The sequence below is a fragment of the Diachasma alloeum genome, unplaced genomic scaffold (assembly GCF_001412515.2).
Source record: "Diachasma alloeum isolate Michigan unplaced genomic scaffold, Dall2.0 Dall_scaffold_00584, whole genome shotgun sequence".
NCBI classification, from domain to species: domain Eukaryota; kingdom Metazoa; phylum Arthropoda; class Insecta; order Hymenoptera; family Braconidae; genus Diachasma; species Diachasma alloeum.
This window is the reverse complement of record NW_021680716.1, coordinates 59,909-86,821: the sequence shown is the minus strand read 5'-3', so window position 1 is coordinate 86,821 and position 26,913 is coordinate 59,909. Positions and strand designations below refer to the sequence as shown.

The following is a 26,913-nucleotide window of genomic DNA, read 5'->3' as shown; positions in this document are numbered from 1 at the left end:
ATATTGTCGATTGGAGACAATTTTTTATGGTCACTGAAGGAGGCAAACCATTCATCTAAATCTCGCAATAATCTGCGAAAAATCTTATTCATTAATCTATTATTATTGAATTAATCCCATTATATGTAGATCGCTGGAGAACAACGAAAACGTTCCAATCGTTCAAACGAGTTGGAATGTTTTCTCTCTCCTCCTTCTCCATTTTCTTTCTCACGCGCACTCGTTAAGTTTGGCGGAGGACGGGCACGTGCCAACGCGACAGAGACGACAATGAGTGGGAGCGAGCGCGATACATATTCCTTTCTCACTCAGGGGGCGAATAAATATCTATAATCGAACATTACCATAGTAAAAAAAAAAAAAATCTGCACAATTATTCAATATAATCACTGGAAAACTATAGTTTTCCAGCGACAGCGCTGGGATTTTCTATGAGTTTTTTGACCTACGTGTCAATAATAAATATGTCCAGAGCAAGGAAAAGCCTTTTAGATCATTAGATTCTGCATTCATTATATTATTGATTATAATATGTTCGATTTTACATTCCTTACAATTATTACAAAATGCGAGGAGCTACCGTATAGAGAACCCCTTTCCGGTTATCGACAAATTTATGGTCGGGTTCTACCATACCAACAGTTCCGTACGCTCCATCGTAGTCCATGCGCCACCGCTACGAATTTTGCTGTTGAACACTTTACATTGGCCCTGCTCATCTCCCCTATAATCTCTGTTACTATTTACTTTAGTTGAATCCTGGCTGTATGGCAATCACCTAAAAGCTAAGTGCCCTCTCTGTAGGACGACATAACCTATAATAATAATAAGTACTTTAGTCTATCCTCTTTGCTTGTCCCTCCCAGAGTTTTTGGGAATAAAATTAGATAATAAACTGTCTGGAACATGTTCCAAAATTACAGGCTTGTTAAGTAGATTTCATTGAAAAATTGTGAATTTCGAATTCAGAAATAACTACTGAACGGTTTAATCAACTTAGAAAAAACAGTGAAACAATCGAATCATGTCGACCCGACGGGAGAAACGTGTCCAGAATTCGAAGAAAACAGAGCGATCGACATCTGTACTGCAGACTCGACTGGACTATCTTCTTCAATTATTGGTTGATCCGAAAAAACTAGTACTCGTGGCCATTTTCTTCGTATCTGTTGAGATCATATTGAATATCCTTGTCATTCACAATGTGAAGTATACGGAAATCGATTGGAGAGCGTATATGCAGGAAGTAGAGGGTTTCTTGAATGGAACACTGGATTATAGGAAACTGAGAGGGGACACAGGACCACTTGTATATCCTGCTGGATTTGTTTATGTTTACTCACTGTTGTACTACATGACATCACATGGAGTTGACATCAGATCTGCACAATACGTTTTTGCGTTGCTGTATATCGTTTTATTGGTTTTGGTATTCAGGATTTATGCAAAGACTAAAAAAGTTCCACCTTACGTTTTAATATTAATATCCTGCACTTCTTATCGAGTGCACTCGATCTTCGTACTGCGACTTTTCAATGATTCAATTGCCATGATATTCTTATTTGCTAGTTTGAATGCCTTTCTGGATGACAAATGGTATTGGGGTAGCGTGCTTTACAGTTTAGGAGTCTCTGTTAAAATGAATATATTACTATTTGCTCCCGCGTTATTAATCGCTTATGTGTGCAACTTAGGATCAATTCACACGATTCTGCATCTCACGATTTGTGGTATTATTCAAATTATATTAGGATTTCCGTTTTTGATAAATAACCCGTATGCTTATATAGGTGGAGCTTTCAATTTTGGACGAATATTTGAGTATAGATGGACTGTAAATTGGAGAATTATTCCACAGGATTTATTTGTTAATCCTACGTTCCATATTGCACTTTTATTCTTGCATTTATCTGCTATTGTTCACTTCATTCCCACGTGGATGACGTACATGAGGTGTTATGCCAAATTGAAATTCGTGGGAACGAAATTGAAACCACAGATGAAAAAGACAACCGAGGTTGATATGTCCACTGTCAGTCAATTATTTATTGCGCCACTTTTCGCTGCGAATTTTCTTGGAATTATGTTCAGTAGATCCTTGCATTATCAATTTTATCTGTGGTACTACCATACACTGCCTTATATTGCCTGGTGTACACATTATTCACCGTTTACTAGGATTGTCATTCTGGGTGTTATTGAATTGTGCTGGAATGTGTATCCTAGTACTGTTTTGAGCAGTGCCGCTCTTAATGGTTGTCATTTAATGTTACTGTATGGGTTACATAAGAACCGAGTGAAGAATGAAAAATTCGACTGAATGGTAAACTAACAATTAAATGAAAGTCCAAAGATTTGGATAAAGGGCAATCGCCAATTGCGAGCTCATTTGTAATAAGTTCCAACGATAACATGATTAGAATATGCGCAAAGCTTTTCCATTGAAGGTCTGTCTGGATATTTCTGCGGATATCTCCAATAATTTCAGATGATAAAGTTCATATACCCTATGAAATTTTGTAACACTTGATTTTTGATTGATGATTCTATAAATATGCTGAAAAAGATTTTATTGTTTTTTGTTCCAAATTTATTGCGGACCTTTTTATGTAAAATTACTTACAAATTTGTTGAAATAAGTCGGGAGACGAACTATTTATTCTATCAGTTCATAAATGAGCAGACCCACGTCAAAACGCAAGGCCAAAAAAGTCGATCTCACGGATTTTGTCGTCAATTTTTTTCCTAAAAATTGGCCTCAATGCGAACATTTTGAAAAAAAATCACCCAAAAATATTGAAAATTAAGGAAGTTATGATTTTTTGAAAATTTTTCGTTTTTTTCGATGCATATTTTCAGGTGATTTTTTTTTCAAATTTTCAGCAATATCGAATTCGGGTTTGGAGGTATCAAATCGCGGTTCTGCACATGAAATATACCGTCGCGGACTTAAGTTCGTGAACAGCCTGCACTTGCATCCTATGTGTTTTGTTCATGAACTTTAGTACCTGACTGTACATCGAAAAACTTTTAAAATGAGCCGTCATTCGATGGATTCCATTGTTATTTAAGGGTTTTATGCAACAAAACGTGTTTTTTATTCAATCACAATTATCTCAAAAACCTCATTTTTTTTAAATCCAAAATTTTCGCCAAAAATCATCAGTAAGATGATGAAAATTTTGGCAGCAATTAAACTTATTACTTCGCAGTGGTTGACTGCATTTTGATGGGTGAAATAAGCATGTTGCTGGAAGTCTAAGAAAAATGTTACCTAATTTCCCTTAAATCAAGATGTGGCTGCTGAGGATCTCTTTGTCGATTTTTTTCCTCAAAGTAGATCTTCAGCCGAACATTTTGAAAAAAAAATCATTGGAAAAAATCGATAATTACGGGAGTTATGATTTTTTTAAAATTATTTTCTCTTTTTAAATCAATAAATTTACGTGATTTCCTTCCAAGAGAAAGAAATAGTCTTCCTTTCCGGTCATTCACATTTTTCGCCACACAAAACCCTATGATCATGTAGATCCCTAGTGCACCCTCTCATTGAACTGAATGTGGCTGCACACGGCTCTTCCGAAGCACCTGCCTAAACGTTCAGTGTTTTTCGCCGAAACTGACAGTTTCAAAATAAATCATCGACTACAAATATTTTTTTAGTTAGTAAAGTGATGATAAACTTGTGTAGAACGAAAATTGTAGAAAGATTGAATTCTTTGCTTCGATTACACATCGATCATGGCGGAAGGTTCATTCAAAAATTCTGAGAAATATGATTTTAACCTCAAAATCAACTTTGAACTGGTCAAGTTATGGTAATAAATTGAGTTCATTTCGCTCAAAAAATTACAGGCTCAAACGGAATTCCCCAATGCTATTGGAAATGTCAAGATTTTGAGTGCACAGCAGAACAGTTATTACCAATTAATGATCTCAATGTAGAAGAATCTCTCCAATTACAATTCATCAACCCTATTGCTAGTTCTTTTGTGAAAAACATCTGCGTAAAAAAATTGAATTATTTTTGCATAACGAAAGATGTTCTGACCCAACGCAGAAACACAAAACGATTATCAAGAAAAACTTGATAGTGTTGTCCCTGGAGCTTTATGAAAAATATAAATCTCGGATTATTCTCACACCTGGGCGAAAATTATGCATGAAATGTTTATACACACATGTCCCTTTATGGTATGAACGTATGTTAACCTAGCAGGCAAAAGTAGCAGAATCGAATTTTCAATATTGGACAATTTGCAGCTTATTATGAGCTAATTTTATATGCCTTCAAAAATTTTTTTGCCAATACCGTTTTTGAAAAAAACGCGTCTCTGCTAGTTTCTTTGTAAGTTAGCAGAATAATCATTTCAAAAATCAATAGAATTGAATTTCCGATATCGGATAATTTAAAGCTAATTAAGGGGTCTCCTCAGTAGCGCAAAACGGGAATAAACGCGCGGGTGAGTGGAGCGTAAAATGGTTAAGTTAGTGAGGTTATTTTCGAGAGAGACGAAACATGAAACATGGCGTGCGTTGGATAGTGAGAGACATCACGCCAATGATTTTTATCGTTAATTTATTCAACAAATTACTGGAAAAACTCGATGAACTTCATTCCCTTATTTTTGAGAGTTTAATATAAATTAATATAGCTTCCTTTGTTGGCTAGCACATTGTCAACAGGGTGAGGGGTAAGGTACAAAATTTCGTTCTTAAAGGCCATGTATAAGCAGAAATTCGAATGATTAATTGAAAACGAATGAAACGATAAAACTACTCAGTTTTTTTTACAATTTTCCTTTTACCATTTTTGATTATTATATTACATATTCAATTCGCCAGCACATTGTCGTTTTGTGGCGAAAATTACTGAGGAGACCCCTTAAGAGCTAATTTTCTACATTTCCAAAAAAAAATTTCAGCTAATTCATTTTTTGGCAAAACGGCGTTGATGCTACCTTACCCCACGTTAGCAGAAAAAATGGTTAAAAATGAACAAAATTTGGTTTTCGACATGGGATAATTTACAGCTCATTAGTAACTATTTTTCACGTGTCGAAAAATTGTTGAAAAAAATGGGTTTTTTCTCAAAAGTTTTTTTTAATAAAAAAATTTCAATGTTTTTTTTTCACAAAATGACGCATTTATATACTTTTGCCCAAAATGTAGGAATGACCACATTTGTAAAAGTGATAAAAAAATCCTTTTTGACATTGGATAATTGAAAAATCATTATCAGATAATTTGTTATTATTCCAAAAGTTTTCATCGTTATGCCGTTCGGAAAATAATAGCGTTGTGGCTTATTATGAGCTAATTTTATATGTATCTAAAAAATTTTCTGCTAATGCCATTTTAAAAAAACGTATTCATGCTAGCTTTTTTGTAAATTAGCAGAATAATCATTTAAAAAATCAATAGAATTGAATTTCCGATATCGGACAATTTAAAACTAATGAAGAGCTGATTTTCTACGTTTCCACCAAAATTTTCAGCTAACCCAGTTTTTGGAAAAACGGCGTTATGCTACCTTACCGCAAGTTAGCAGAAAAAATGGTTAAAAAATTAACAAAATTTGGTTTTCGACATGGGATAATTTAGAGCTCATTAGCAGCTATTTTTTCACGTTTGAAAATAGTACATTTTGATACTAGGGCGTGGAGAACTTTTTCTGGCGAATATGATTACAGAACTCGCCTTCGGCTCGTTCTGTAACCTCATATTCGCCAGAAAAAGTTCTTCACTTCCGTGTATCGAATAATATTTTTTGACACAAGTGCGCGGGCGGTGTTTCACGAACGCTGAGCGAAGCGAAGCGTTCGTGAAACAGCGCCTTACGCACTGAGTGTCAAAAAATAATTTTTTTCCACAATTTTTTTTTTTCACAAAACGACGCATTTACATACTTTTGACCAAAATGTAGAAATGAACTAATACTCATTTATAAAAGTAGCAAAAAAATCATTTTTGAGATTGGATAATTGAAAACTTATTAACAGATCATTATTTATAATGATTAAATTTTTTGTTTTTGTAGTCAATTTTGAGAAAGGAGTCGAGTAGGGGGAACTCCCATAGGTGCATTGTCAGCCTTATTAGGCTCGGTTATTTCTCATTCCATCTGTGAGAAATAGTGACACTGAATAAACTTTGTAGTAAATACATTGAAATTTTGTGAGCAGTTAACCATCAACTTTCTGAAAAACCAAATTAAATCGGTTTCAGGAAGGGGAAAGGATCATGAAATTTCAATTAAAAAATGAATATTGAGTAGTTATTTAGGCGGAATTTTCGATTAAGTGAATATTCAAGAATAGATTTACTACCTGAATTTTTATGATTATTATGCATTCGCATATAATAATTGAACTGAAATTCATGTTTCTTTGATGTTCCAATATAATTTTGAATTTTCAATGACAAACTTCCTTAAAATTTCAGTATAATCAAAATGTGATGAATATTATCAAGAAGTGTACCTGCAATTTCAGTTGAAAATTGATAACAGTGTATAGCAGTGCGGTAGGCGATATATACAAGAATAAATTGACATACGTCAATAACGGGATTATGAGGGGTAGGAAGTAGAAAATTGTTAAAACAATATATGAGAAGCACTTCCTTGCTTTTTTCCTTTATTCAATGACTCTTCTTTGTGTTTGAACAATGTCTTTCCGTGATATAATAATCTCTATTAGAAATTCTTAAGATAACTGATTTCGTCAGTCTACCATAATGGTTCTTCCAAACCAAACATTAATAGTAACAACTGTTATTATGCTCAGCACCTACAATAAAATATTAACGAAATATTTGGTTTGTACTTGGTTGCTATCTTCTCTTCGGTGTCCTTCTTGTCATATCTCTTCCACGTATTGTCTTTCCTTCGGCAGATCGGAACATAGTGCCCTATGTCCTTCAAACTTCTGACTCGTGTCAGAGGAGCCAGGAATTCCACAACCCCTATGAGTCTCATAGAAACTCCCGCTTGTGGGTGGAGAAACGACTCTGGGAATGAATTCAATGACAATCTCACTGGGGCCCCGTTACCCCAGTATGGCTCAAATATGATCATATCTCCTAGAAAATAATTATAAGGGACTATGGGTTTTAACTAATTGCATACATTCAAGGTAAGAGTAGTTAAGTACAATAACGATTAAAAATCTTTCAATAATCACAATCATGAATCAAATCACTTGAGGACCATTTGAGAAAAATTATGGATATCCAATATCATGAAGGGTGTCATGCGGACCACAATCACTACTAAATTGATGAATTTTTTTAAAAAACCTTACACGGAGAGAAAAATTCGGTAGAAATTACCGTTTCGTTTGGTAATCGAATTGTGTTTTGGCAGTTCGGGGAAAATTAGCGTACCGTTCAGTAAAATTTCTTGACTGCTTAGTGAAAGTTATCTAGGCGTTTGACAAAAATTACCTAACTGCTCAGTAAAATTTGTTTACTGCTTACTCAAAATTATCTAGACATGTGCATAATTTTTGTTGAAGATGTTGAATTTTACTGTGCGGTTAGGTAAATTTTTCCCGACCGGCCAAAACGCAACACCATTACCAAACGGAACGGTAATTTTTACTGAAAAATTTCTCTCCGTGTACGCAATAAATTCTGATGACTTAATTCATTCAGCCAATTTGTATTCAAATGGAATTGGGATAGAATGAACCATGTATTTGTTTACTAAATATATATGGTGATAGCCAGTGAGAATCGCGGCAACACCGTTGCGATTTTAATATACAATGTCAGTGACAGTCCTTATATATCCTTCCTTCCTTATATATAAAGAAGAGCATCGAGAATGTCGAATGAACACTCGAACAGCAGTCGAATGAGAATCGATTGTAAAAAAAGTCGAACTCGAAACTCGAACATCAGAATAAGCTTCGATAAGATCATCAACAGATGGCATTTCTAGACAAATGGGCGCGAATTTCAAAAAATATTTCTTATCCGAAATAGAATATAGTACATTAGAATAGAATAAGTACATTATCTTATAGATAGGTAAATTGATGTATATGTTGTGTATTATAAATATGAGCGCCTTCATCTCAACTGAGATCGTAATGCAAGGGGGGGGGGAGGAATGCATACATTTCAGGGCGAAGGAGGTTCTGTTCCGGGCTAAGTTCGAGAGTGTACACCCGTTTGTCAGCTCCGTTCTTTTTTAATTAAAACAGCGCTCCTGAGTGTCAAAGAATATCAACCACATTCTTAATTTGAGTGTTCAGTTTCACCTCACATACCTGAGAATCAGGTTTGTTTGGCCCTGGTCCATGGATTCTGGAATCTGCGTTTTTTTTGTCTCAAAATTACGAAGATTTTTGAGGTTACCTCTGCTCTCTCGGCATGAGCAGCTGCGAGGTCGATAACAAAGTTTCCGAAATTGTGACAGAAGAACCCGAAGTCGACAACGAGGATCCCGCCGAGACCACGATAATACCGACTCAACCGGAGGAGACCCAACCTGCCCTGTCCCCCGTTCCACCTGTCAAAACATCCTCACGGGATAGATTAAATGTAAATAGAGAAGCCCCCAAGAACGCTGCAGGCCTTTGCTCCATTAAATCTTCGACTCCCAAATCATCACGTAAACCTGATCCAGTTAAAAAGAAAAGAGGTCGTAAACCCACGGCGATCGCCCTGGGACATAGACCCAGAGCAGCTCTGACAGCTCCATACGTGAGATTTTTCAGAAGAGAAAAAGAGAAGAGGAAGCTGAGTTATCACCTGATTTCTCATCGTGCTGCTCGCTGTTGGAGCACTCTGACTTTCATCGGATAAGAAAGCAAAGGACCGCACCCTCACCCAATCCCTGATGTCAGCCATGGATGGTAGCCACAATACCCCAACCCCAACCCCAGCCCGCGTCTTAACGGTTCCTTCCCCTCCACTCGCCACCACTGTTGCTCCCAGTATGCAGCCCTCTCCTCTATCCGATTCTGAAATGAACGATCTTTTAGAATCTGGCTCCGACAGGCAAGTAATGTACGCGATCTTACAACTCCTCAATCAGTTCTGTGCTCAGGGCCAAGCTAGATCAGATAGGTTGGAGAACTCCCTGAGGACCAACAATGAGGAAATGAAAAACCAACTGTCACAATTAACAAAATCAATTGATGATAAGAAGAAATGGATGGAAAATGAGATTTTAAAGATGTCCAGAGCGATAAACCAATTGGAAAATAATCTGAAAAATTTAAATGTCCAGACACCCATTGAACCTCTTGCTCAATGTATTGATAAGCTCGAAAATGACTCAGGTAAAAGAGGTCTAGCTCAAAGCCATGTACAAGAGATTGAAAAGCTGAAGAAGTGTCTTGAAGCCCAGGAAAGGAGAGCTATAGCAAATAATGTTGTTATCAAGGGCCTACCCCTGGGTGATCTCTCTGCTCGAGAGGCAGTGGACCACTTCCTGCAGCAGAATTTTAAGTTACAGAATGTTCTAACCGAGGTAAAGTTATTTGGGAGTGAGTATAAATTCATAACAGTTAAACTAGTGAACTCAGAAGTTAAGGAACAGATCATGAAATCTAAATCTGCCATGGTGAGGCAGCCTGCAGCTGGGAAGATTTTTATTGAACACGATTTAACAAGGCAAGATCAGGAAATTACAAGATTTTGAAATCCAAGGCTAAAAGGCTGAGATTGTTGGGTAAAGATGTAAAGATTAGATACAACAAACTAATAATGGACGCTGCTGACTGGATCTGGAACACGCCAACGCAGAAATTGGAACCTAAAACAACCAGAGCTCCCAAAGGTCATCAGTCTAATGAAGTACGAAATAACGCAGGAAAAGCTCGAGGCACCCCGGGATCTCAAAACTCCATTAATTCCACTAATTCAAAAAAGTAAATATTTTCGGCATTAAGTTTTGGAATACCTACGGTATTTCGAATATCGCCGACAATGATCTTGACTCTAACATCCCTGTGTACTGTTTTTCCAAGACTTGGTGCTGCTCCATAGCCCCAAATAGTATCCCTCAAAGCCTGATTGATTACTTTCCGGTATGGTCCCTGGCTGTTCGGGACAATAGCAGAGGTCGCGGTAGCGGTGGGCTTCTATGCCTTTTCAAAAAAGAACTGAACCCTACAGTAATTGACGTTTCTCACTGGTGGATCTTCGTCAGGATTCAAACTGAGTCCTGGTTTGCTGTCGTAGGATGTATATACTTCAAACCTAAGCTCCAACTCGAATTCGTCCTGGAACTACTTCAGCAGACAGTTGCAGACATTCGCTGTAAGTACCCGTCAGATATGATAATCATGGGTGGCGACTTTAACGTGAGAACAGCTGAGAGAACTGAGGGTTTTGACTCCCTCATTTTTGATGGAACCAAGCTGTCGGAAAATAGAATTAGTCTGGACAGAGAATCCAAGGATAGAAATACATCAATATATTTATGGACTTCATGGGTGATAATGAAATGGTTCTAATGAATGGAATATCAGTAGGGGACACACCAGGGAAACACACTAATACCAAATGGTTGACTACTATCGATTTGGTGTGAGTAGATGCTTATCATATTGACCTTGTTCACGATTTCAGAGTAGAAGCAGACTTTTTCGGGTCTGATCACCTTCGGATCCTTCTGGAGCTCACCACCACATCCCTGGAACACACCGAGACAGGTGAGTCCTCTTCGGAACCGATAGCTTCCAAAACTGTGCTGAAATGGTCAGAACAACATGCTCCAGAGTTTAGAACTGCAATGTCCCTCTCCGATCGTCTCTTCATCAACTTCGAAGAACAAAATGTTAACAGTCTGAACGAAAATTTAACTGCTGCCATCATAGATGCTGCTTCATCATTAGGTATGTTAAAAACCTCCAAAATAAGTCCAGCAAAAAGGGAAAAAAATGCGAAAAAATGGTTCGATAAAGAATGTGACAATACTCGAAAGTCACTGAAAAAGCTGGGTTCACTGATGTTAAAACCTGATGCTACCTGATGCTAGCCCTTCGAAAGTCCCAACCTTTGGGAAGAAAAATGCAGAATACCGTAAACTGATCTCTCAGAAAAAGAATGAATTAAAAAAACCAACTATTGATAAATGTGCGAACGTAAAAAATCCCACCATGTACTGGGAAACTGTGAAATCAAATAAACCGTGGCGGAGTAACGTTGACCATGTCGGTCTATCTAACTGAAACTCCTTCATCCTGAGAACCTATCTCCCCAGAGCTGACCTCTCGGTTTTGGTTTCTGGTGAACCGGACCCTCTTTTGGACTCGCCGTATACCATGAATGAATTGAATAAAGCGCTCAAAGCTTCGAAAACTGGGAAAGCTCCTGGGGTCGAAAACATCTAAAAATTTACCAGCCGAATGGAGTCTCTACCTACTGGGATTATTCAATAAAATCTTCATGGGTGGTGAAGTCCCAGAGACGTGGACCGTTTATGCTGATGACTTGGTCATCCTAGCGCACAGCTCAATTGATCTAAAGCGGAAATTGAAAGAGCAATACTGTGGTCTAAATGGTCTTACCCTAAATATTTCGAAAACGAAAATCATGGTTTTCCGGAAAGGAGGTAGAATTCCTCGATGCTCTCATGACTTCTACTAATTGGGTAGTGCGGTGGATATTGTTGATAGCTATATATACATTGAGGTTACATTTTCTACCACTCTGTCTGGATCAAAATGTGCTGATGCCGCCGTGAGGAAAGCCAAATCTGCCTCCGCTGCCTCCTTGGCCATCATGGCAAGGATCAAAGCAGACTCCTGGAAAGGGATCAGAAGATTGTACGAAAGCACAGTTACCTCCACTCTTCTGTACACCACATCTTTATCGGCTCTGAAGCAGTTGGACACTCTTGAGAAAGGGCAACTTGATTTCATCAAGAGATTGCTCCAGTTGCCAAAGTGCACCCCTGGCTTCGTCATCCGATTGGAAACTGGGTTGCGACTACTTGGGAAGTATTGAAGCAGGCCTTCAGATGGATTATTAGTATCCTGAAAATGTCACCTAGCCGCCTCCCCAGAATCTGTTACCTCCGCCAAGTTTTTCTATCGTTAGCCTCAGCTGACGATCTTGACCATCAGGATGACACCTATAACTGGGTTACGCAGATTAGAAAAACTCTGGTTGACCTGGAAGTCACGAACTGCGAAGATCTCTGGAGGGATCTATCCTTTCAATACTGGGAATGCAACATCCCGTTGATCCTGAACAATATTCGTGACACTCTGCGATGGAGGGATTTCGACCGATACCAAAATTCCACCACTCCTCAACTGAAGCTCGAGCGATTCCCAAATGACATTTTCGAGTGTTTCTACCCGGAAAGATGCAGATTGGAGATCCTCAGGTGTAAAGCACAAGTCAGGACCATGAGCCGTTACGCTAGAAGATTCATTATTAACCAGAATCTCTACCTGATTGACCCTGAGCAGAGCTGTACTGTCTGTACTGACCAAGTCCCTGAGACGCTGGAGCATATTATCCTACATTGCCCAATCTACAACGCCCTCAGATCACATTACCTGGCATCGTACATCGGAGTAGAACGAGATACTGAATTATTGAACCAACTGCTAAATAGGAACGACTACACCAGCTGTCTCATGCTTTACTGTTTTATGAAAAAAAGTCTCTCTCTCAGAGCTGATTTATGTAACGATTAACTCTCAGTTCTCATTTAGGTTGAAAGTATTTCAGAATAGTTTGATAGCTTCGCCGCGTGTCCTTTTTGAACATCATCCCTTTGGAGCTCTTTTATTTTATTTTCTTTTCTTTTTTGTATACATCACTTATTATTTCTTCTTTTTTATTATCATTTTATTTCTTTTCCTAGTCTGTATTTCTATAACAGACCTAGCTGACCCCTTGTACACATACCATCGATGTTTAAAAATAGAAGTTTTCAACACGAACCCCCTACCAAATTAATACCATGTATTACTAATAGTAATTTACTATGTGTAGTGGCATTTCAGGGCGAAAAAAATTTTCCACCTAATTTTTTTTTTTGACCCGTTGAATACTAATATGGAGGGGTTCCCAAGTCGAACACCTGTAAGATTTTTTGTTGTTAACGAATTATTAATATACAATTGGAAAGCCAACTTTTCCGATGAGAATTTTTTTTCCGTAGAACACGTGATTTCAACGGGCTAAGTCAAAAGTTTAAACATTTGTTCGTATTTACAGCAATTATATTAATGAAATTTCATGAACAAATGATTTTTAAAGTATTCTTCAATATTATTTGCTGAAAATGTTGACTCAAATTTTTTTTTGCATTTCACGTAGTTGTATGGGTTTTTCATATGATACGTGGGTAATTTATAAAAAAATCTACTTCGTTAATTTTTTTTCAATTTATTTAAACAAAAGACAAAAAATATCAATTTTCATTAAGAAAATTTTCTTTTCTGAATATTGCAGATATTTTAGTGAAAATAAGTCCTTATAATTTTTACCTTCAACTCGACTGTTTGTTGAATGAAAAATGAGAAATAAATTCGTTGGTCATTGTTTATCACTTTTTATTTAACAGACAGTTGAGTTAAAGGGAAATATCATAAGGACCAACCGTCCTTGAAATATCTTGAATCTTCAGGAAAAAAACAATGGGGAAATAATCGATATGCGAGGTTCGAATTTTCCAAATCAAACTAATATGAAGGTGTCACGTGACCCCGAATACTACACTGTGATTGGTTGAAATGATGAAGGAGAAAACAATTTAGAACATTTAAGTTCCACGAATTTTTTTCAACAATTTTACAAAATGTGCAAGTTAGAAAAACAAGCAGGGGTAGAAGCCTATCTGGCAGAAGTCATGTGACCGTTACTTTATGCGTCATTACTATTTTTTTCTCTCTCTACCAATTACATTGGTAGTAAGCTTCCGAATGGAAGCAATACCAATTTCACACGTAAAAAATCAGTCATTCAACGTAGGCAAGAGTATCAACGTAATATTTACATGAAATGAAATATTGACTAACGAACGTACTTTTAATAATGGAAATTAATATAACATTTATAAATCTTAAAAAATTAGACCACGTCAACCTCTGTCTCTGCCACAGCTATGACTATCGAATATTCATAAAATATTAGATTGTATGAAGTATAAAAAAAACATGGATTTGTATTATATGACTTTTGAAGTCATGCAGAGATGGAAAACATTGTGTGACCAGGCACATTTCTTTATTTTTTATTATTTTTATACACATTTTTCCCCAACACACACAGCCCCCTAAAAACGTAAATCCCGCCACCGTTGGTTACCCTTTCCTTAGCTATTCCCCTCGTTACCCCTCTACCCTCGCCACTGGATTCTACAACGAACAGCCGCCGAAGGAAGTCAGCAGTTCCGAACCACCTAGAGTGATTGAAGGAGCCGTCGCCCCCGAGAAACGCCCATGGATAAGCCTCGACCATGTCCCTGGATCATGATCGTGGGCACACTCAACACCTTGATTGACCCCGATTCCCCTCGAAGTTGACCCGAAGGAACTCGAGATCTTGCGAATTCCCCCGAATTACGAAGGAGAAGAAGGAAGAAAGGAGAAAAGAATCACTCGTAACACAGCCGCCCCGAGTGTTCCCACGTGCCCCGAAAAGTATTCCCCGAGAAGCACCGTAATTTTGTGTTTGGAGAAGTGTTAATAAACGAGGAGAATTGCTTGCATCCTAGTGCACCTCTCAGCCATTGGAATTGGAATCCAGGAGTCGTCCAGTTGGAACGGAGCCTCAAACCCTGGAGAAAAACCCCCTGGAATTATTAAGGATTTTGTTGTGCCGCCCGGAAGTCCCCGAGTTGCACCCGCGTGGTCATGAGTACGAGTTACCTTTCCCATTTTTCCATTATTTCCGTGTTTCCCAGATATCTACCCCCAACGGTAAGCCTACACATTCCTTTTCTTCCCCCCAGTAGAGTCATTAATTCATACATCTTTTCTTATTTATTCCCCTCGATACGACTAGTTTCTTCCCTTTTGTTTTGCTTAGAATCATCCTTCTTTTTACGTGTACAAAAGTTGCCTGGCCTCCCCCACTTTCCTAGATCTCGAGTCTAAGAGAATTAGAATTTAGAGAGAAAAAATTTCCGCTTCACCCAGCCGGGAATCGAACCCGGGTCTCCCAGATACGNAAATGCTCCAAAGTAATACCAATTACGTGATGAAATTTCAGATTTCAAGCTTCAGCTTTAGTCCTTTTTGTGTCGTGATTTATAAAAATCTTCGAAAAAATCGACACACACTTTCGGACACATACATACATGGTCCTCAAATTTTGTATTTTTTCGTTTTAGACCATTCTACATCATTTCCAAGCAAAATTAGCGAATCGAAAAATCGATNGCGTGGTCATGAGTACGAGTTACCTTTCCCATTTTTCCATTATTTCCGTGTTTCCCAGATATCTACCCCCAACGGTAAGCCTACACATTCCTTTTCTTCCCCCCAGTAGAGTCATTAATTCATACATCTTTTCTTATTTATTCCCCTCGATACGACTAGTTTCTTCCCTTTTGTTTTGCTTAGAATCATCCTTCTTTTTACGTGTACAAAAGTTGCCTGGCCTCCCCCACTTTCCTAGATCTCGAGTCTAAGAGAATTAGAATTTAGAGAGAAAAAATTTCCGCTTCACCCAGCCGGGAATCGAACNAAGACGACGACTGAAAAATCTGGACTATAAGAAATTTTGGAATGAATGTTTTGCNAAATATTGACTAACGAACGTACTTTTAATAATGGAAATTAATATAACATTTATAAATCTTAAAAAATTAGACCACGTCAACCTCTGTCTCTGCCACAGCTATGACTATCGAATATTCATAAAATATTAGATTGTATGAAGTATAAAAAAAACATGGATTTGTATTATATGACTTTTGAAGTCATGCAGAGATGGAAAACATTGTGTGACCAGGCACATTTCTTTATTTTTTATTATTTTTATACACATTTTTCCCCAACACACACAGCCCCCTAAAAACGTAAATCCCGCCACCGTTGGTTACCCTTTCCTTAGCTATTCCCCTCGTTACCCCTCTACCCTCGCCACTGGATTCTACAACGAACAGCCGCCGAAGGAAGTCAGCAGTTCCGAACCACCTAGAGTGATTGAAGGAGCCGTCGCCCCCGAGAAACGCCCATGGATAAGCCTCGACCATGTCCCTGGATCATGATCGTGGGCACACTCAACACCTTGATTGACCCCGATTCCCCTCGAAGTTGACCCGAAGGAACTCGAGATCTTGCGAATTCCCCCGAATTACGAAGGAGAAGAAGGAAGAAAGGAGAAAAGAATCACTCGTAACACAGCCGCCCCGAGTGTTCCCACGTGCCCCGAAAAGTATTCCCCGAGAAGCACCGTAATTTTGTGTTTGGAGAAGTGTTAATAAACGAGGAGAATTGCTTGCATCCTAGTGCACCTCTCAGCCATTGGAATTGGAATCCAGGAGTCGTCCAGTTGGAACGGAGCCTCAAACCCTGGAGAAAAACCCCCTGGAATTATTAAGGATTTTGTTGTGCCGCCCGGAAGTCCCCGAGTTGCACCCGCGTGGTCATGAGTACGAGTTACCTTTCCCATTTTTCCATTATTTCCGTGTTTCCCAGATATCTACCCCCAACGGTAAGCCTACACATTCCTTTTCTTCCCCCCAGTAGAGTCATTAATTCATACATCTTTTCTTATTTATTCCCCTCGATACGACTAGTTTCTTCCCTTTTGTTTTGCTTAGAATCATCCTTCTTTTTACGTGTACAAAAGTTGCCTGGCCTCCCCCACTTTCCTAGATCTCGAGTCTAAGAGAATTAGAATTTAGAGAGAAAAAATTTCCGCTTCACCCAGCCGGGAATCGAACCCGGGTCTCCCAGATACGCGCCGGGCACTCTTACCGACTAAGCTACCGGGGAGACCCGGGTTCGATTCCCGGCTGGGTGAAGCGGAAATTTTTTCTCTCTAAATTCTAATTCTCTTAGAATTTTTTTTTTATTAACGTCTTATTAACGTCTTATTAACGTCTTCGGACGATCTATCTATTGTAAAGTTCAGAGAATACAATTCATTAGTTAAACTACACCCTTCATTTGCCCTCTTTCTTTAATTGCCCTCTCCTTATTTCAGGAATTAGTTTATGGTAGTTAAGGAAAAGGTCACAATTGATAAAATAACAATGTGCGATTTTTCAGAAACAAAGCGTTTCGGATGAATTACTCTACGCCAGGATGTACTGAATAGATTAACACAAAATGTTATACACGAATGTGGGCCAATGATGCAAATTAGCAGCCAGAATCTCAGGTGTTTAGTCAGAGTTTGACACGTATTATAGAGCCCACATTGACTTTTAATTTAAAAAATTAGAAAAACGCTGATATCTCGAAAACTTTGTATAGGAGGGTATGCATATTTTGATTGATCTTGATAAAAGCCATGACAAATATTTTGAAAAAAAAAGTCAATCGGACCAGTAGTTTCGAAGATATTGAGCATAACAGTTTTTCACAAAAAGTTGGATATCTCTTAAGCTACTCATCCGATTTAGCCCGTCCACAATCCCATCCTGTAATATTATAAGAACTACAATCATACGGAATTTCAATTTTCTATCTTGATTTTTCGGGGCGCTATCGTGCTTACAACGATTTTTCCATAAAAATGAAAAATGTCAATTATTACCCAACTGTCTATAGTTACATAGCAATATTATGATTTGATCCGATAGATATCATCACAAAGAAGATTTTGACGTCAAAAAATTGAATCAAGTCACGTTTTTTTTTAGATATTGAGGAGCAAAGATTTTCTAGAAATTGCTGTATCTCAGAAACTACTGGGCCGATTGAGTTGAAGCTGCGCCCAGAAATGCTCCAAAGTAATACCAATTACGTGATGAAATTTCAGATTTCAAGCTTCAGCTTTAGTCCTTTTTGTGTCGTGATTTATAAAAATCTTCGAAAAAATCGACACACACTTTCGGACACATACATACATGGTCCTCAAATTTTGTATTTTTTCGTTTTAGACCATTCTACATCATTTCCAAGCAAAATTAGCGAATCGAAAAATCGATCGATTACAATGCTTCCATTCGGAAGCAAAAATTACAAGAATTGCTGGATTTTATAGAAGGTTAGGAAAATTTCAGATTATTTATCGAAGGTACAAGTTCATGGAATAAAGAGAAAGACGACGACTGAAAAATCTGGACTATAAGAAATTTTGGAATGAATGTTTTGCCCTTTGAATAGAATTCAGTTCAAAATTATATTAAAAATCTTATTCAGTGAGCCTAGAAATTCCACATTAGTGAATCACTTATTGAAATATTTAAATTAAATAGGTAATGAACCGAGACCCATCGTTCTCATTAATCTGACACTTGGTACAATGAGAACGACGATGAATAATTAATTTTGATACAAATCAAAAAGAACAAAAGGAGAACAGGCATAATGAAAGGGCATCAACGTCGCGGCTGCACTCTNTGTGACCAGGCACATTTCTTTATTTTTTATTATTTTTATACACATTTTTCCCCAACANAAAAAAGTCAATCGGACCAGTAGTTTCGAAGATATTGAGCATAACAGTTTTTCACAAAAAGTTGGATATCTCTTAAGCTACTCATCCGATTTAGCCCGTCCACAATCCCATCCTGTAATATTATAAGAACTACAATCATACGGAATTTCAATTTTCTATCTTGATTTTTCGGGGCGCTATCGTGCTTACAACGATTTTTCCATAAAAATGAAAAATGTCAATTATTACCCAACTGTCTATAGTTACATAGCAATATTATGATTTGATCCGATAGATATCANTTAGCTATTCCCCTCGTTACCCCTCTACCCTCGCCACTGGATTCTACAACGAACAGCCGCCGAAGGAAGTCAGCAGTTCCGAACCACCTAGAGTGATTGAAGGAGCCGTCGCCCCCGAGAAACGCCCATGGATAAGCCTCGACCATGTCCCTGGATCATGATCGTGGGCACACTCAACACCTTGATTGACCCCGATTCCCCTCGAAGTTGACCCGAAGGAACTCGAGATCTTGCGAATTNTTGAATCAAGTCACGTTTTTTTTTAGATATTGAGGAGCAAAGATTTTCTAGAAATTGCTGTATCTCAGAAACTACTGGGCCGATTGAGTTGAAGCTGCGCCCAGAAATGCTCCAAAGTAATACCAATTACGTGATGAAATTTCAGATTTCAAGCTTCAGCTTTAGTCCTTTTTGTGTCGTGATTTATAAAAATCTTCGAAAAAATCGACACACACTTTCGGACACATACATACATGGTCCTCAAATTTTGTATTTTTTCGTTTTAGACCATTCTACATCATTTCCAAGCAAAATTAGCGAATCGAAAAATCGATCGATTACAATGCTTCCATTCGGAAGCAAAAATTACAAGAATTGCTGGATTTTATAGAAGGTTAGGAAAATTTCAGATTATTTATCGAAGGTACAAGTTCATGGAATAAAGAGAAAGACGACGACTGAAAAATCTGGACTATAAGAAATTTTGGAATGAATGTTTTGCCCTTTGAATAGAATTCAGTTCAAAATTATATTAAAAATCTTATTCAGTGAGCCTAGAAATTCCACATTAGTGAATCACTTATTGAAATATTTAAATTAAATAGGTAATGAACCGAGACCCATCGTTCTCATTAATCTGACACTTGGTACAATGAGAACGACGATGAATAATTAATTTTGATACAAATCAAAAAGAACAAAAGGAGAACAGGCATAATGAAAGGGCATCAACGTCGCGGCTGCACTCTGATTGGTTGAAATGAGACTAAAGAAAATAATTTTAAAAAACACGAGAGAAAGGTCCAATGCTCTCAACAATTTTACAAATTCTTCGTGTTACATGAACAAAAATTCATAAGATTTTGGACTCTTATGTAAAATTTGACTAAATTGCAAATGAACGATCCAAGTTTCTGATTGATGGAATCCTTGAATGGAATAGTGCAGAAGATCATGAATAAGGAGAAAATACTCCAAATTAGTGAAAAAGCATCAGAATTTGTTGGATAATTTGCCCAGACAAATAATTGAATGCTTTTGCAGGGAAGTAAAGGGGGATGAAGGTGGAGGCAAAAAATTGAAAATTCTGGGTTATATGAAATTTCATGATTATTGCGTCAGACTCTGAAGGGAATTCTGACTTGAATTACAATTGAAATCGGGAATCTATCAGATCTTATTCAGTGAGCACAGAAATTAAAAATTAGGAAATCACTTATTGAAATATTTGTTATGCCCCAAAATTCCATAACATTTCTCTTTCGTAATCCGGAGAATANGCCCCGAGTGTTCCCACGTGCCCCGAAAAGTATTCCCCGAGAAGCACCGTAATTTTGTGTTTGGAGAAGTGTTAATAAACGAGGAGAATTGCTTGCATCCTAGTGCACCTCTCAGCCATTGGAATTGGAATCCAGGAGTCGTCNCAAAGTGGCACGTATTATGCGGAATAAAATATGTTGAAACAGAAATTAAAACACACGGCGAATATATGTGAATAATTCAGCGTCAGCGATTTGCACCCCAGCAACTGGCCTTCAGCGCGTCACCGTACACCTTACATGTACGGTGGGGTCGTATGACCTAATGTAATACGAATTCATGAGGCAATAAATACTCGTAAATTCGTACTCTCTGGGCCAGTAATCCGAATCCTCTTTTCCGAACAGTTACTTCTTTTATGTATATGTTCGCCTGATACCTTCTGTCTCAGAGCGAATCTTTAGTTATTTAAAATCAATGGAATTAGTGAATAAAAGTTAATAATTGTTAAGAGTATTTGTTTCTATCCTTTGTCCGCGTGTGATAATCCCTAAACTCGAACCCAACCGCTCGGGTCCATTACATATTGAAATTAAACTGGTGGAGAACTGACACCCTGGCGATCCAACAACGACGGTGTAGCATCGTTGTTCCGTCGTTGATTTCAATTGTCGATGTTGAGGCTAGAAAAGAGGGAATGACCCATAAAAACATTATAAAAGTTGATATATGAGGTATTTATTCATATTGGTACCGTTAATTGCATTGTTATTTATCAATTGGATGAAATAATTTTGTGTTAAGAATGATGATGGAAGCTTGTAAGGGGAATGCCGCGAAATGGCGGTAGCGTCAATATCCCGCTCGGGTCGGTAAAGTCGACAGTAGTAGTAGCCAGGCTGGTCCGACCAGTCGTCTGCCGAGCTAGTTAACGGGTGTGCAATGTTACCGCATGTTTTGTTATTTTCTTTTAGGTGATCAAAAGTGCACATAAGATAGGAATTGCATCGGATACATTTTCGTATGATTAACTTTAGATAATAATGATTATTTTTACATTGTTTTAATTTATTTTATAGCGTCCATATTAGGGGGGATGGACATGATAATACNGGGGGGTGGACATGATAACACAGAGTTGCAAATCCTAGCTAAGGGGAGGGGATTTCAAAATCGATCTGAGTCACCCCCCATCCCTCCGTTCGCATGCGTTAATTAAATAAATTAAAAAATTTTATTAATTAAGATTTCACGAGAGGGTGGAAGGGGGAGATACGACGACGGAGGCTTGCAAATTTTACTCAACAAGGGGAGGGGGTTTCCGAATTCATCTGAGCCACCCCCCATCCGTCCGTTAGCATGCGTAGATTGAACAAAAAAAAGTTTCAATAGAAAAAGAAAATCTCGCAAATTGAGATTTTGCGAGGGGGCGGAAGGAGGAGGTACGACGACGGAGGGTTGCAAATTTTAGTCAACTATTAATTAAGCTCTCATGAGGGAGTGGAGGGGGGAGGTACGACGACGGAGGGTTGCAAATTTTAACCAACAAGGGGGGTGCTCTCAAATCTGACTGAACCACCCTCATGCGTTTATTTAAAAAAAAGATTTTAAAAAATCGTAAATAAAATTCTCAAATAAACAATGAAAATCGCGTAAATTGAGAATTTACGAGGGGCTGAAAGCGGGAGGTATGAGGAGGGAGGGTTGCAAATTTTACCCAACAAGGGAAGGGAATCCTCAAACTCACTGAGCTACCCCCATCCCTCTGTTCGCATGCGTTATTTAAATAAAATACAAAATTTTTGAATAAAAAATAAAAATCTTTGTCAATTGAAATTTCACGAGAAGCTGGAAGGGAGAGAGGTGTGATGACACAGGGTTGCAAATTTTACCCAACAGAAGGAGGGGGTTCTAGAATCTATCTAAGCCACCCCTTATCCCTCCGTTCGCATGAATTAATTGCATAATTAAAAAAGTTCTTGAATAAAGAATGAACATTTCGTCAATTAAAATTTCACGAGGGGGTAGAAGGGGGAGATACGACGACGGAATGTTTGCAATTTTACCCAACAAGGAGAGTGGGTTCCCGAATCTGAGTGAGCTTCCCCCATGCGTTGATTTAAAAAATTGTTTAAAAACAATAAACAATGAAAATCGCGCCAATTGGGACTTTGGGAGGGGGTGGAAGGGAGAGGTGCGACCGCGGAGGGTTGCAAATTTTACCCAACAAGGGGAGGGGGTTTCAGAACCTTTCTGAGCCACACCCATCCCTCCGTTCCCATCCGTTTTTTAAACAAATTCAAAAAATGTTGAATTAAAAATAAAAATCTTGTTAATTGAAATTGCACGAGGGGGTGGAAGGGGAAGGTATGATGGTGGAGGGTTGCAAATTTTACCCAAAGAGGGGAGGGGGTTCCAGAATATATTTGAGCCACCCCCCATCCCTCCGTTAGCATGCGTTGATTGAATAAAAAAAATATATCAGGGCCGCGAGGGAGGAGGAGGGTTCAACTCTAACAGTTTCGGATCCTCATATTCGGACTTTTACAATCTGACCCTTAGATGTTGATCCTTCTGATCCTTATATTTTAACCCATACCTTTTGACTCCTAGATTTTTACCCTCAATTCCTCTTCATTCAATGCTGGAACTTGTGAATTAAGGAAAATATACACATACATATAATAAGAACAGAACGAATCAATTTAAATTAATCTAATCATGAAGACAGAATCAGAAAGAAAATAAAATAAAATGAAATAGTATACATTAATCTAGCGATGGGCGCGAAGCGCCCGTTCGATAGTATTACAACCTAAGGGTAAAAATGTAAGGATCACAAGGGGAAAAATTAATTATTTATTGATTTATTTAATTAATTAATTTAATTGATTGATTCAATTGATTTATTTAATTAATTAATTTAATTCTTAAGCAAATTTATCTATCGACAAATTAATGAATGACTCAATTTCTCGATTCATTAGTATAGTTTCAAGTAAGACTCTAAAATGATCTTACATTTTCAATCTTAATCGCTGCATCAATTTTACATCGTCAACCGATCTTTCATCTTACTGAACTAAACCTACCTAGAGTTCTTACTGAACTAAACCTACTTTTTAAATCAGACCCGTTTTCAATTTTAAAGTTGCGATCTCAAAATTTAAGATGGGAACGGGACTCATGAACGATCTTAACGTTCCACGAGCATTCTTGAAGCGCTCAATGAGGGAATCGCTCATCGGCTTCTCGTAAGAATAGAGGCAAATATCGCCACAGGCGGCGCTATCCGGGGTTCAGCGTCACGAGTCCCATATCCGTAACATGTGGAAAATTTTGGCCGAGCAGAAGAAAATTCTTTTTTTCTACTCAATCCTAATTGATAAACAACTTTTAGCACCACAAGAGTGAACTAGAAGAGTTACTTGTGGCATATAAAAAAAATTAGCCAAATATTTTCACATTTAGTGTATATTTCTTATGCACGGAGAGAAATATTCAATAAAAATTACGTATCTTTTTCGTAATTTCGGAGCGAAATGTTGTTGTAGGAAATTTTACGGAACTGTTACGGACATTTTCCGGAGTGTTCCGTAATTTTTATTTGAATTTCTTGTGAAAAATTAGGATACCGTCACTTGAATTTTCTGAGTCGATTCCGTAATCGGTGAGTGAATCGTGAGTTCCGTAATTTTTATTTGAATTTCTTGTGAAAAATTAGGATACCGTCACTTGAATTTTCTGAGTCGATTCCGTAATCGGTGAGTGAATCGTGAGTTCCGTAATTTTTACTGAACATTTCTCTCCGTGTGAAGTAGAAATTTTTGTGAGGGAATCGCTCTTAGCGCGCCTAAGTTCCGATCTTATGTTAAGATCGGAAATTGGTCTGATTTGAAGACCATTTATCGGACTTCCTGTCTTAAGTCTTAGTTTCAGACCACTCGTAAGACCGGAGTTTTTACAGTGTTTTTACAGTTGGACCATTCTTCCGTTTACACGACGTAATTAACTGATTCAAGGGACGTATGGATAGATGAATCTATTCATGTGCGTTAAATGTCCATATATCACATGGGACGAAGCCCTTTCTAGAATGCTCCCATTCGTGCGACGTAGTTTCAAACCTAGGACATTATCTTATTATTGTTTCTTTTTCTCAATTTACTCAGAAATGCATGAATGTGTGGTGAGAGGGTAGGAAAAAAAAATCAGTCAATATTTACTTTCTATGTTATCAACTGTTGCGCCTGTTTTGCTGATAAATTACCAATAGGCTTCCGAATGGGTTTGAATATGATACTTCTGACCTGCATTTCTGGACTTTATTTCTGACCTACCCTTTTCACCCTGTTCAATGAGATGCCTGGATCGGTGGTAATTAGGAGCGGATGGGCAAGTAATGAGTGGATTTGCCGGAGTAGATGAGCGGTTTCAGAAATGAGCGGACACGTGCACTTGAGTTCCACAAAACACTGTATTTGTCAAAGAAAATGTTCACAATAAATAAGTCACTAGAGATTGAGTCACTGAGCAACCGTAATAATGAGCGGACCGATAATAATGAGCCGACTAATTCATTGAATTGATAATAATTGAGCTGACCCGAGTCATTAGAAAAGAGCAGTACAATAAAAGAAGTGTCTTTAACTAGATCCCGGAAACGAATGAGAGAGAGACACGGGCTTACAGGTGCCACGTGCCCTAATTCGATGGTCACATGACCTAATTTAATATAGATCATATGGTAATAAGGAGCTGTCCAGGACGTGGCGCCTCAGGTGTCCGAATTAACAACCCCCGGTCATCTGAGGTGAGCGCGTCAGGTGTGCGTGAGTGGGGAGGGAATGGATGAGCCTTGCGTGCGTTAGTGTGAGGGACCTGTCAGCTGACAGGATTTCCAACACACCCTTATAACCCTGAATTTCAACTCTCATAAACCATAGGCGTGACCAGTATGTTCCTTATTTTCGACCTTCGTGACCATCATCTTTAGTTTCGGCACTTGTGAACCTTGGTTTTACCCCTCGCAACCTATGGTTTTATAAACCTCACTAGAAGGGTCAAAATGAAGCCCGAATAAGGGTCAGAAATGGTGAAAAAGACTCAAAACAAGGATCTGGATGGATCGGAGTGTCAGAAAGGGTCAGAGTAAGGTTTAGGAACGGTCACAATGAGGCTGATATGGAGGCCTTAGGGAGTTCGTATGGGGATTATATGGGTATCACATAAGGGTGATATGGTGGATATACGGCGCTCATGTTAAGGTCATATAGAGGTCAGATAGGGGTAATATGGAGTTCTAGTCCATATACTGTGACAGGTCCCGTATACGTTTTTAGGTCCATTGAACTTTATCATTGGACTGTATGTTTTTGGGATCCCTGAACACGAATGTGTGGACTATTTTTACGGGGTGTGGTCAGTTTTGTTGATTTATAACAATTTAATTGTTCATAACGCAATTTCGCGGAAACGGTTGAAGTTAGGCGAAAAAATTTCAAAGAAAAAATGATCCTCGTCTAAAAATACATACATTTTGTTGTTTTATTTTTATTCCTATCTCTCATAGTTATCGAGTTTTCAACTCTGAAACCATGTCACGGAGGGCTGAAGGGCGCGCCCGTAATCCTTCGCACATCTCGCTCAGGTTATAATTGAAACGGTTGGGAATAAACGAAAATAGTTGAAATAAAAAACGTTCCCTATTAAACAATACATAATTATTCTTTTATAACATTTTTTCCTAACTTTAACGGTTAACGAAATAATTTGATGGAAATGAGGAAAAACACCCCCAATTGCCATCCAACGTGAGATGAAATCCCAACGTGAGATGAAGTTATTTCGCTCAATTTTTCGATTTGTCAAATTTTGAAGGGACGCATTTTCTAGACCGTTTTCTGATGAATAATTTTAATTATTAACTTTTTTCTCTTCTCCGATTATTTACGACGGTATTGTAACGTGACATTTTTCATGGGGGTTCAAATGCCTATTACCTTCGCCCTTCTTCCCCTGAATCTAGTTAAACTCAAAAATGCAGAAATCTATGGGCGCCAGGTAATTTTTAACCGGAATTACCAAACCGGAGGAATCTACAAAAGCAACTCTACTAATTCGAAAAATTCTAAAACGTACAAAAAAAAAAGGGGAGAAAACTAGATTTTTGGGGAGAGGTAACGGTCCTCTACTGGGTTCCCACTTTTCCCCCTCTACTGGGTTCCCACTTTGTCGTAGTGAGGGGGCTCGGTCGCGGGCGGTGGAGGTCTTAAGGACTACCGCTGCCCGCGGTCGCTAAGAGGAGTCCACCCAATCCATGTGTGTGAGCGGCGTAAGCCATGGCCTCGGCCATACCGTGCCTAAGGATGCGTGGCACAGGGGGAGCTGTGTCGCTAACGGTGCCTCTCAGAAACCTGGGCGACCTCTGAGAGTAGTCTTGGGTGTAACCCACCCGAGACAAGCCAAGCCCTGGGCAATCGCGGCAATGCACCAGGTGAAAACGCTTAACCGCGGTACTCGTGGGACTAAAATGGAAACCAATTTAAAAAATCTTAATATTGAAAAAGCAACTTCGGGTGGGGCCAGCGATGGC

The 26,913-nt window shown here is 38.3% G+C and overlaps 2 protein-coding genes across 4 annotated transcripts in view; one reads left to right on the top strand and one right to left on the bottom strand.

Moving 5' to 3' along the window:
* Positions 1-768: 768 nt before the first annotated feature.
* Positions 769-2,567, top strand: LOC107043474 (lethal(2)neighbour of Tid protein). The gene has a single exon (XM_015265006.1). The coding sequence runs from the start codon at positions 1,025-1,027 to the stop codon at positions 2,318-2,320; it is 1,296 nt and encodes a 431-aa protein (XP_015120492.1). The 5' UTR covers positions 769-1,024; the 3' UTR covers positions 2,321-2,567.
* Positions 2,568-6,609: 4,042 nt separating this feature from the next.
* The window catches only part of LOC107043475, a 30,213-nt gene continuing 9,909 nt past the window's right edge, over positions 6,610-26,913 (bottom strand). For 2 of the 3 annotated variants that reach the window (XM_015265008.1, XM_015265011.1), the window contains one exon: positions 6,610-7,083. The gene's annotated coding sequence lies outside the window, so the exon portion shown is untranslated. Of the gene's footprint in view, positions 7,084-20,488; positions 21,002-26,913 lie in introns of those variants that run through there. The other variant, XM_015265010.1, reaches the window with a different exon arrangement.

Excerpts from the sequence above, each read along its gene's own strand:
- LOC107043474 (XM_015265006.1), top strand. The coding sequence starts at position 1,025 with ATGTCGACCCGACGGGAGAAACGTGTCCAGAATTCGAAGAAAACAGAG.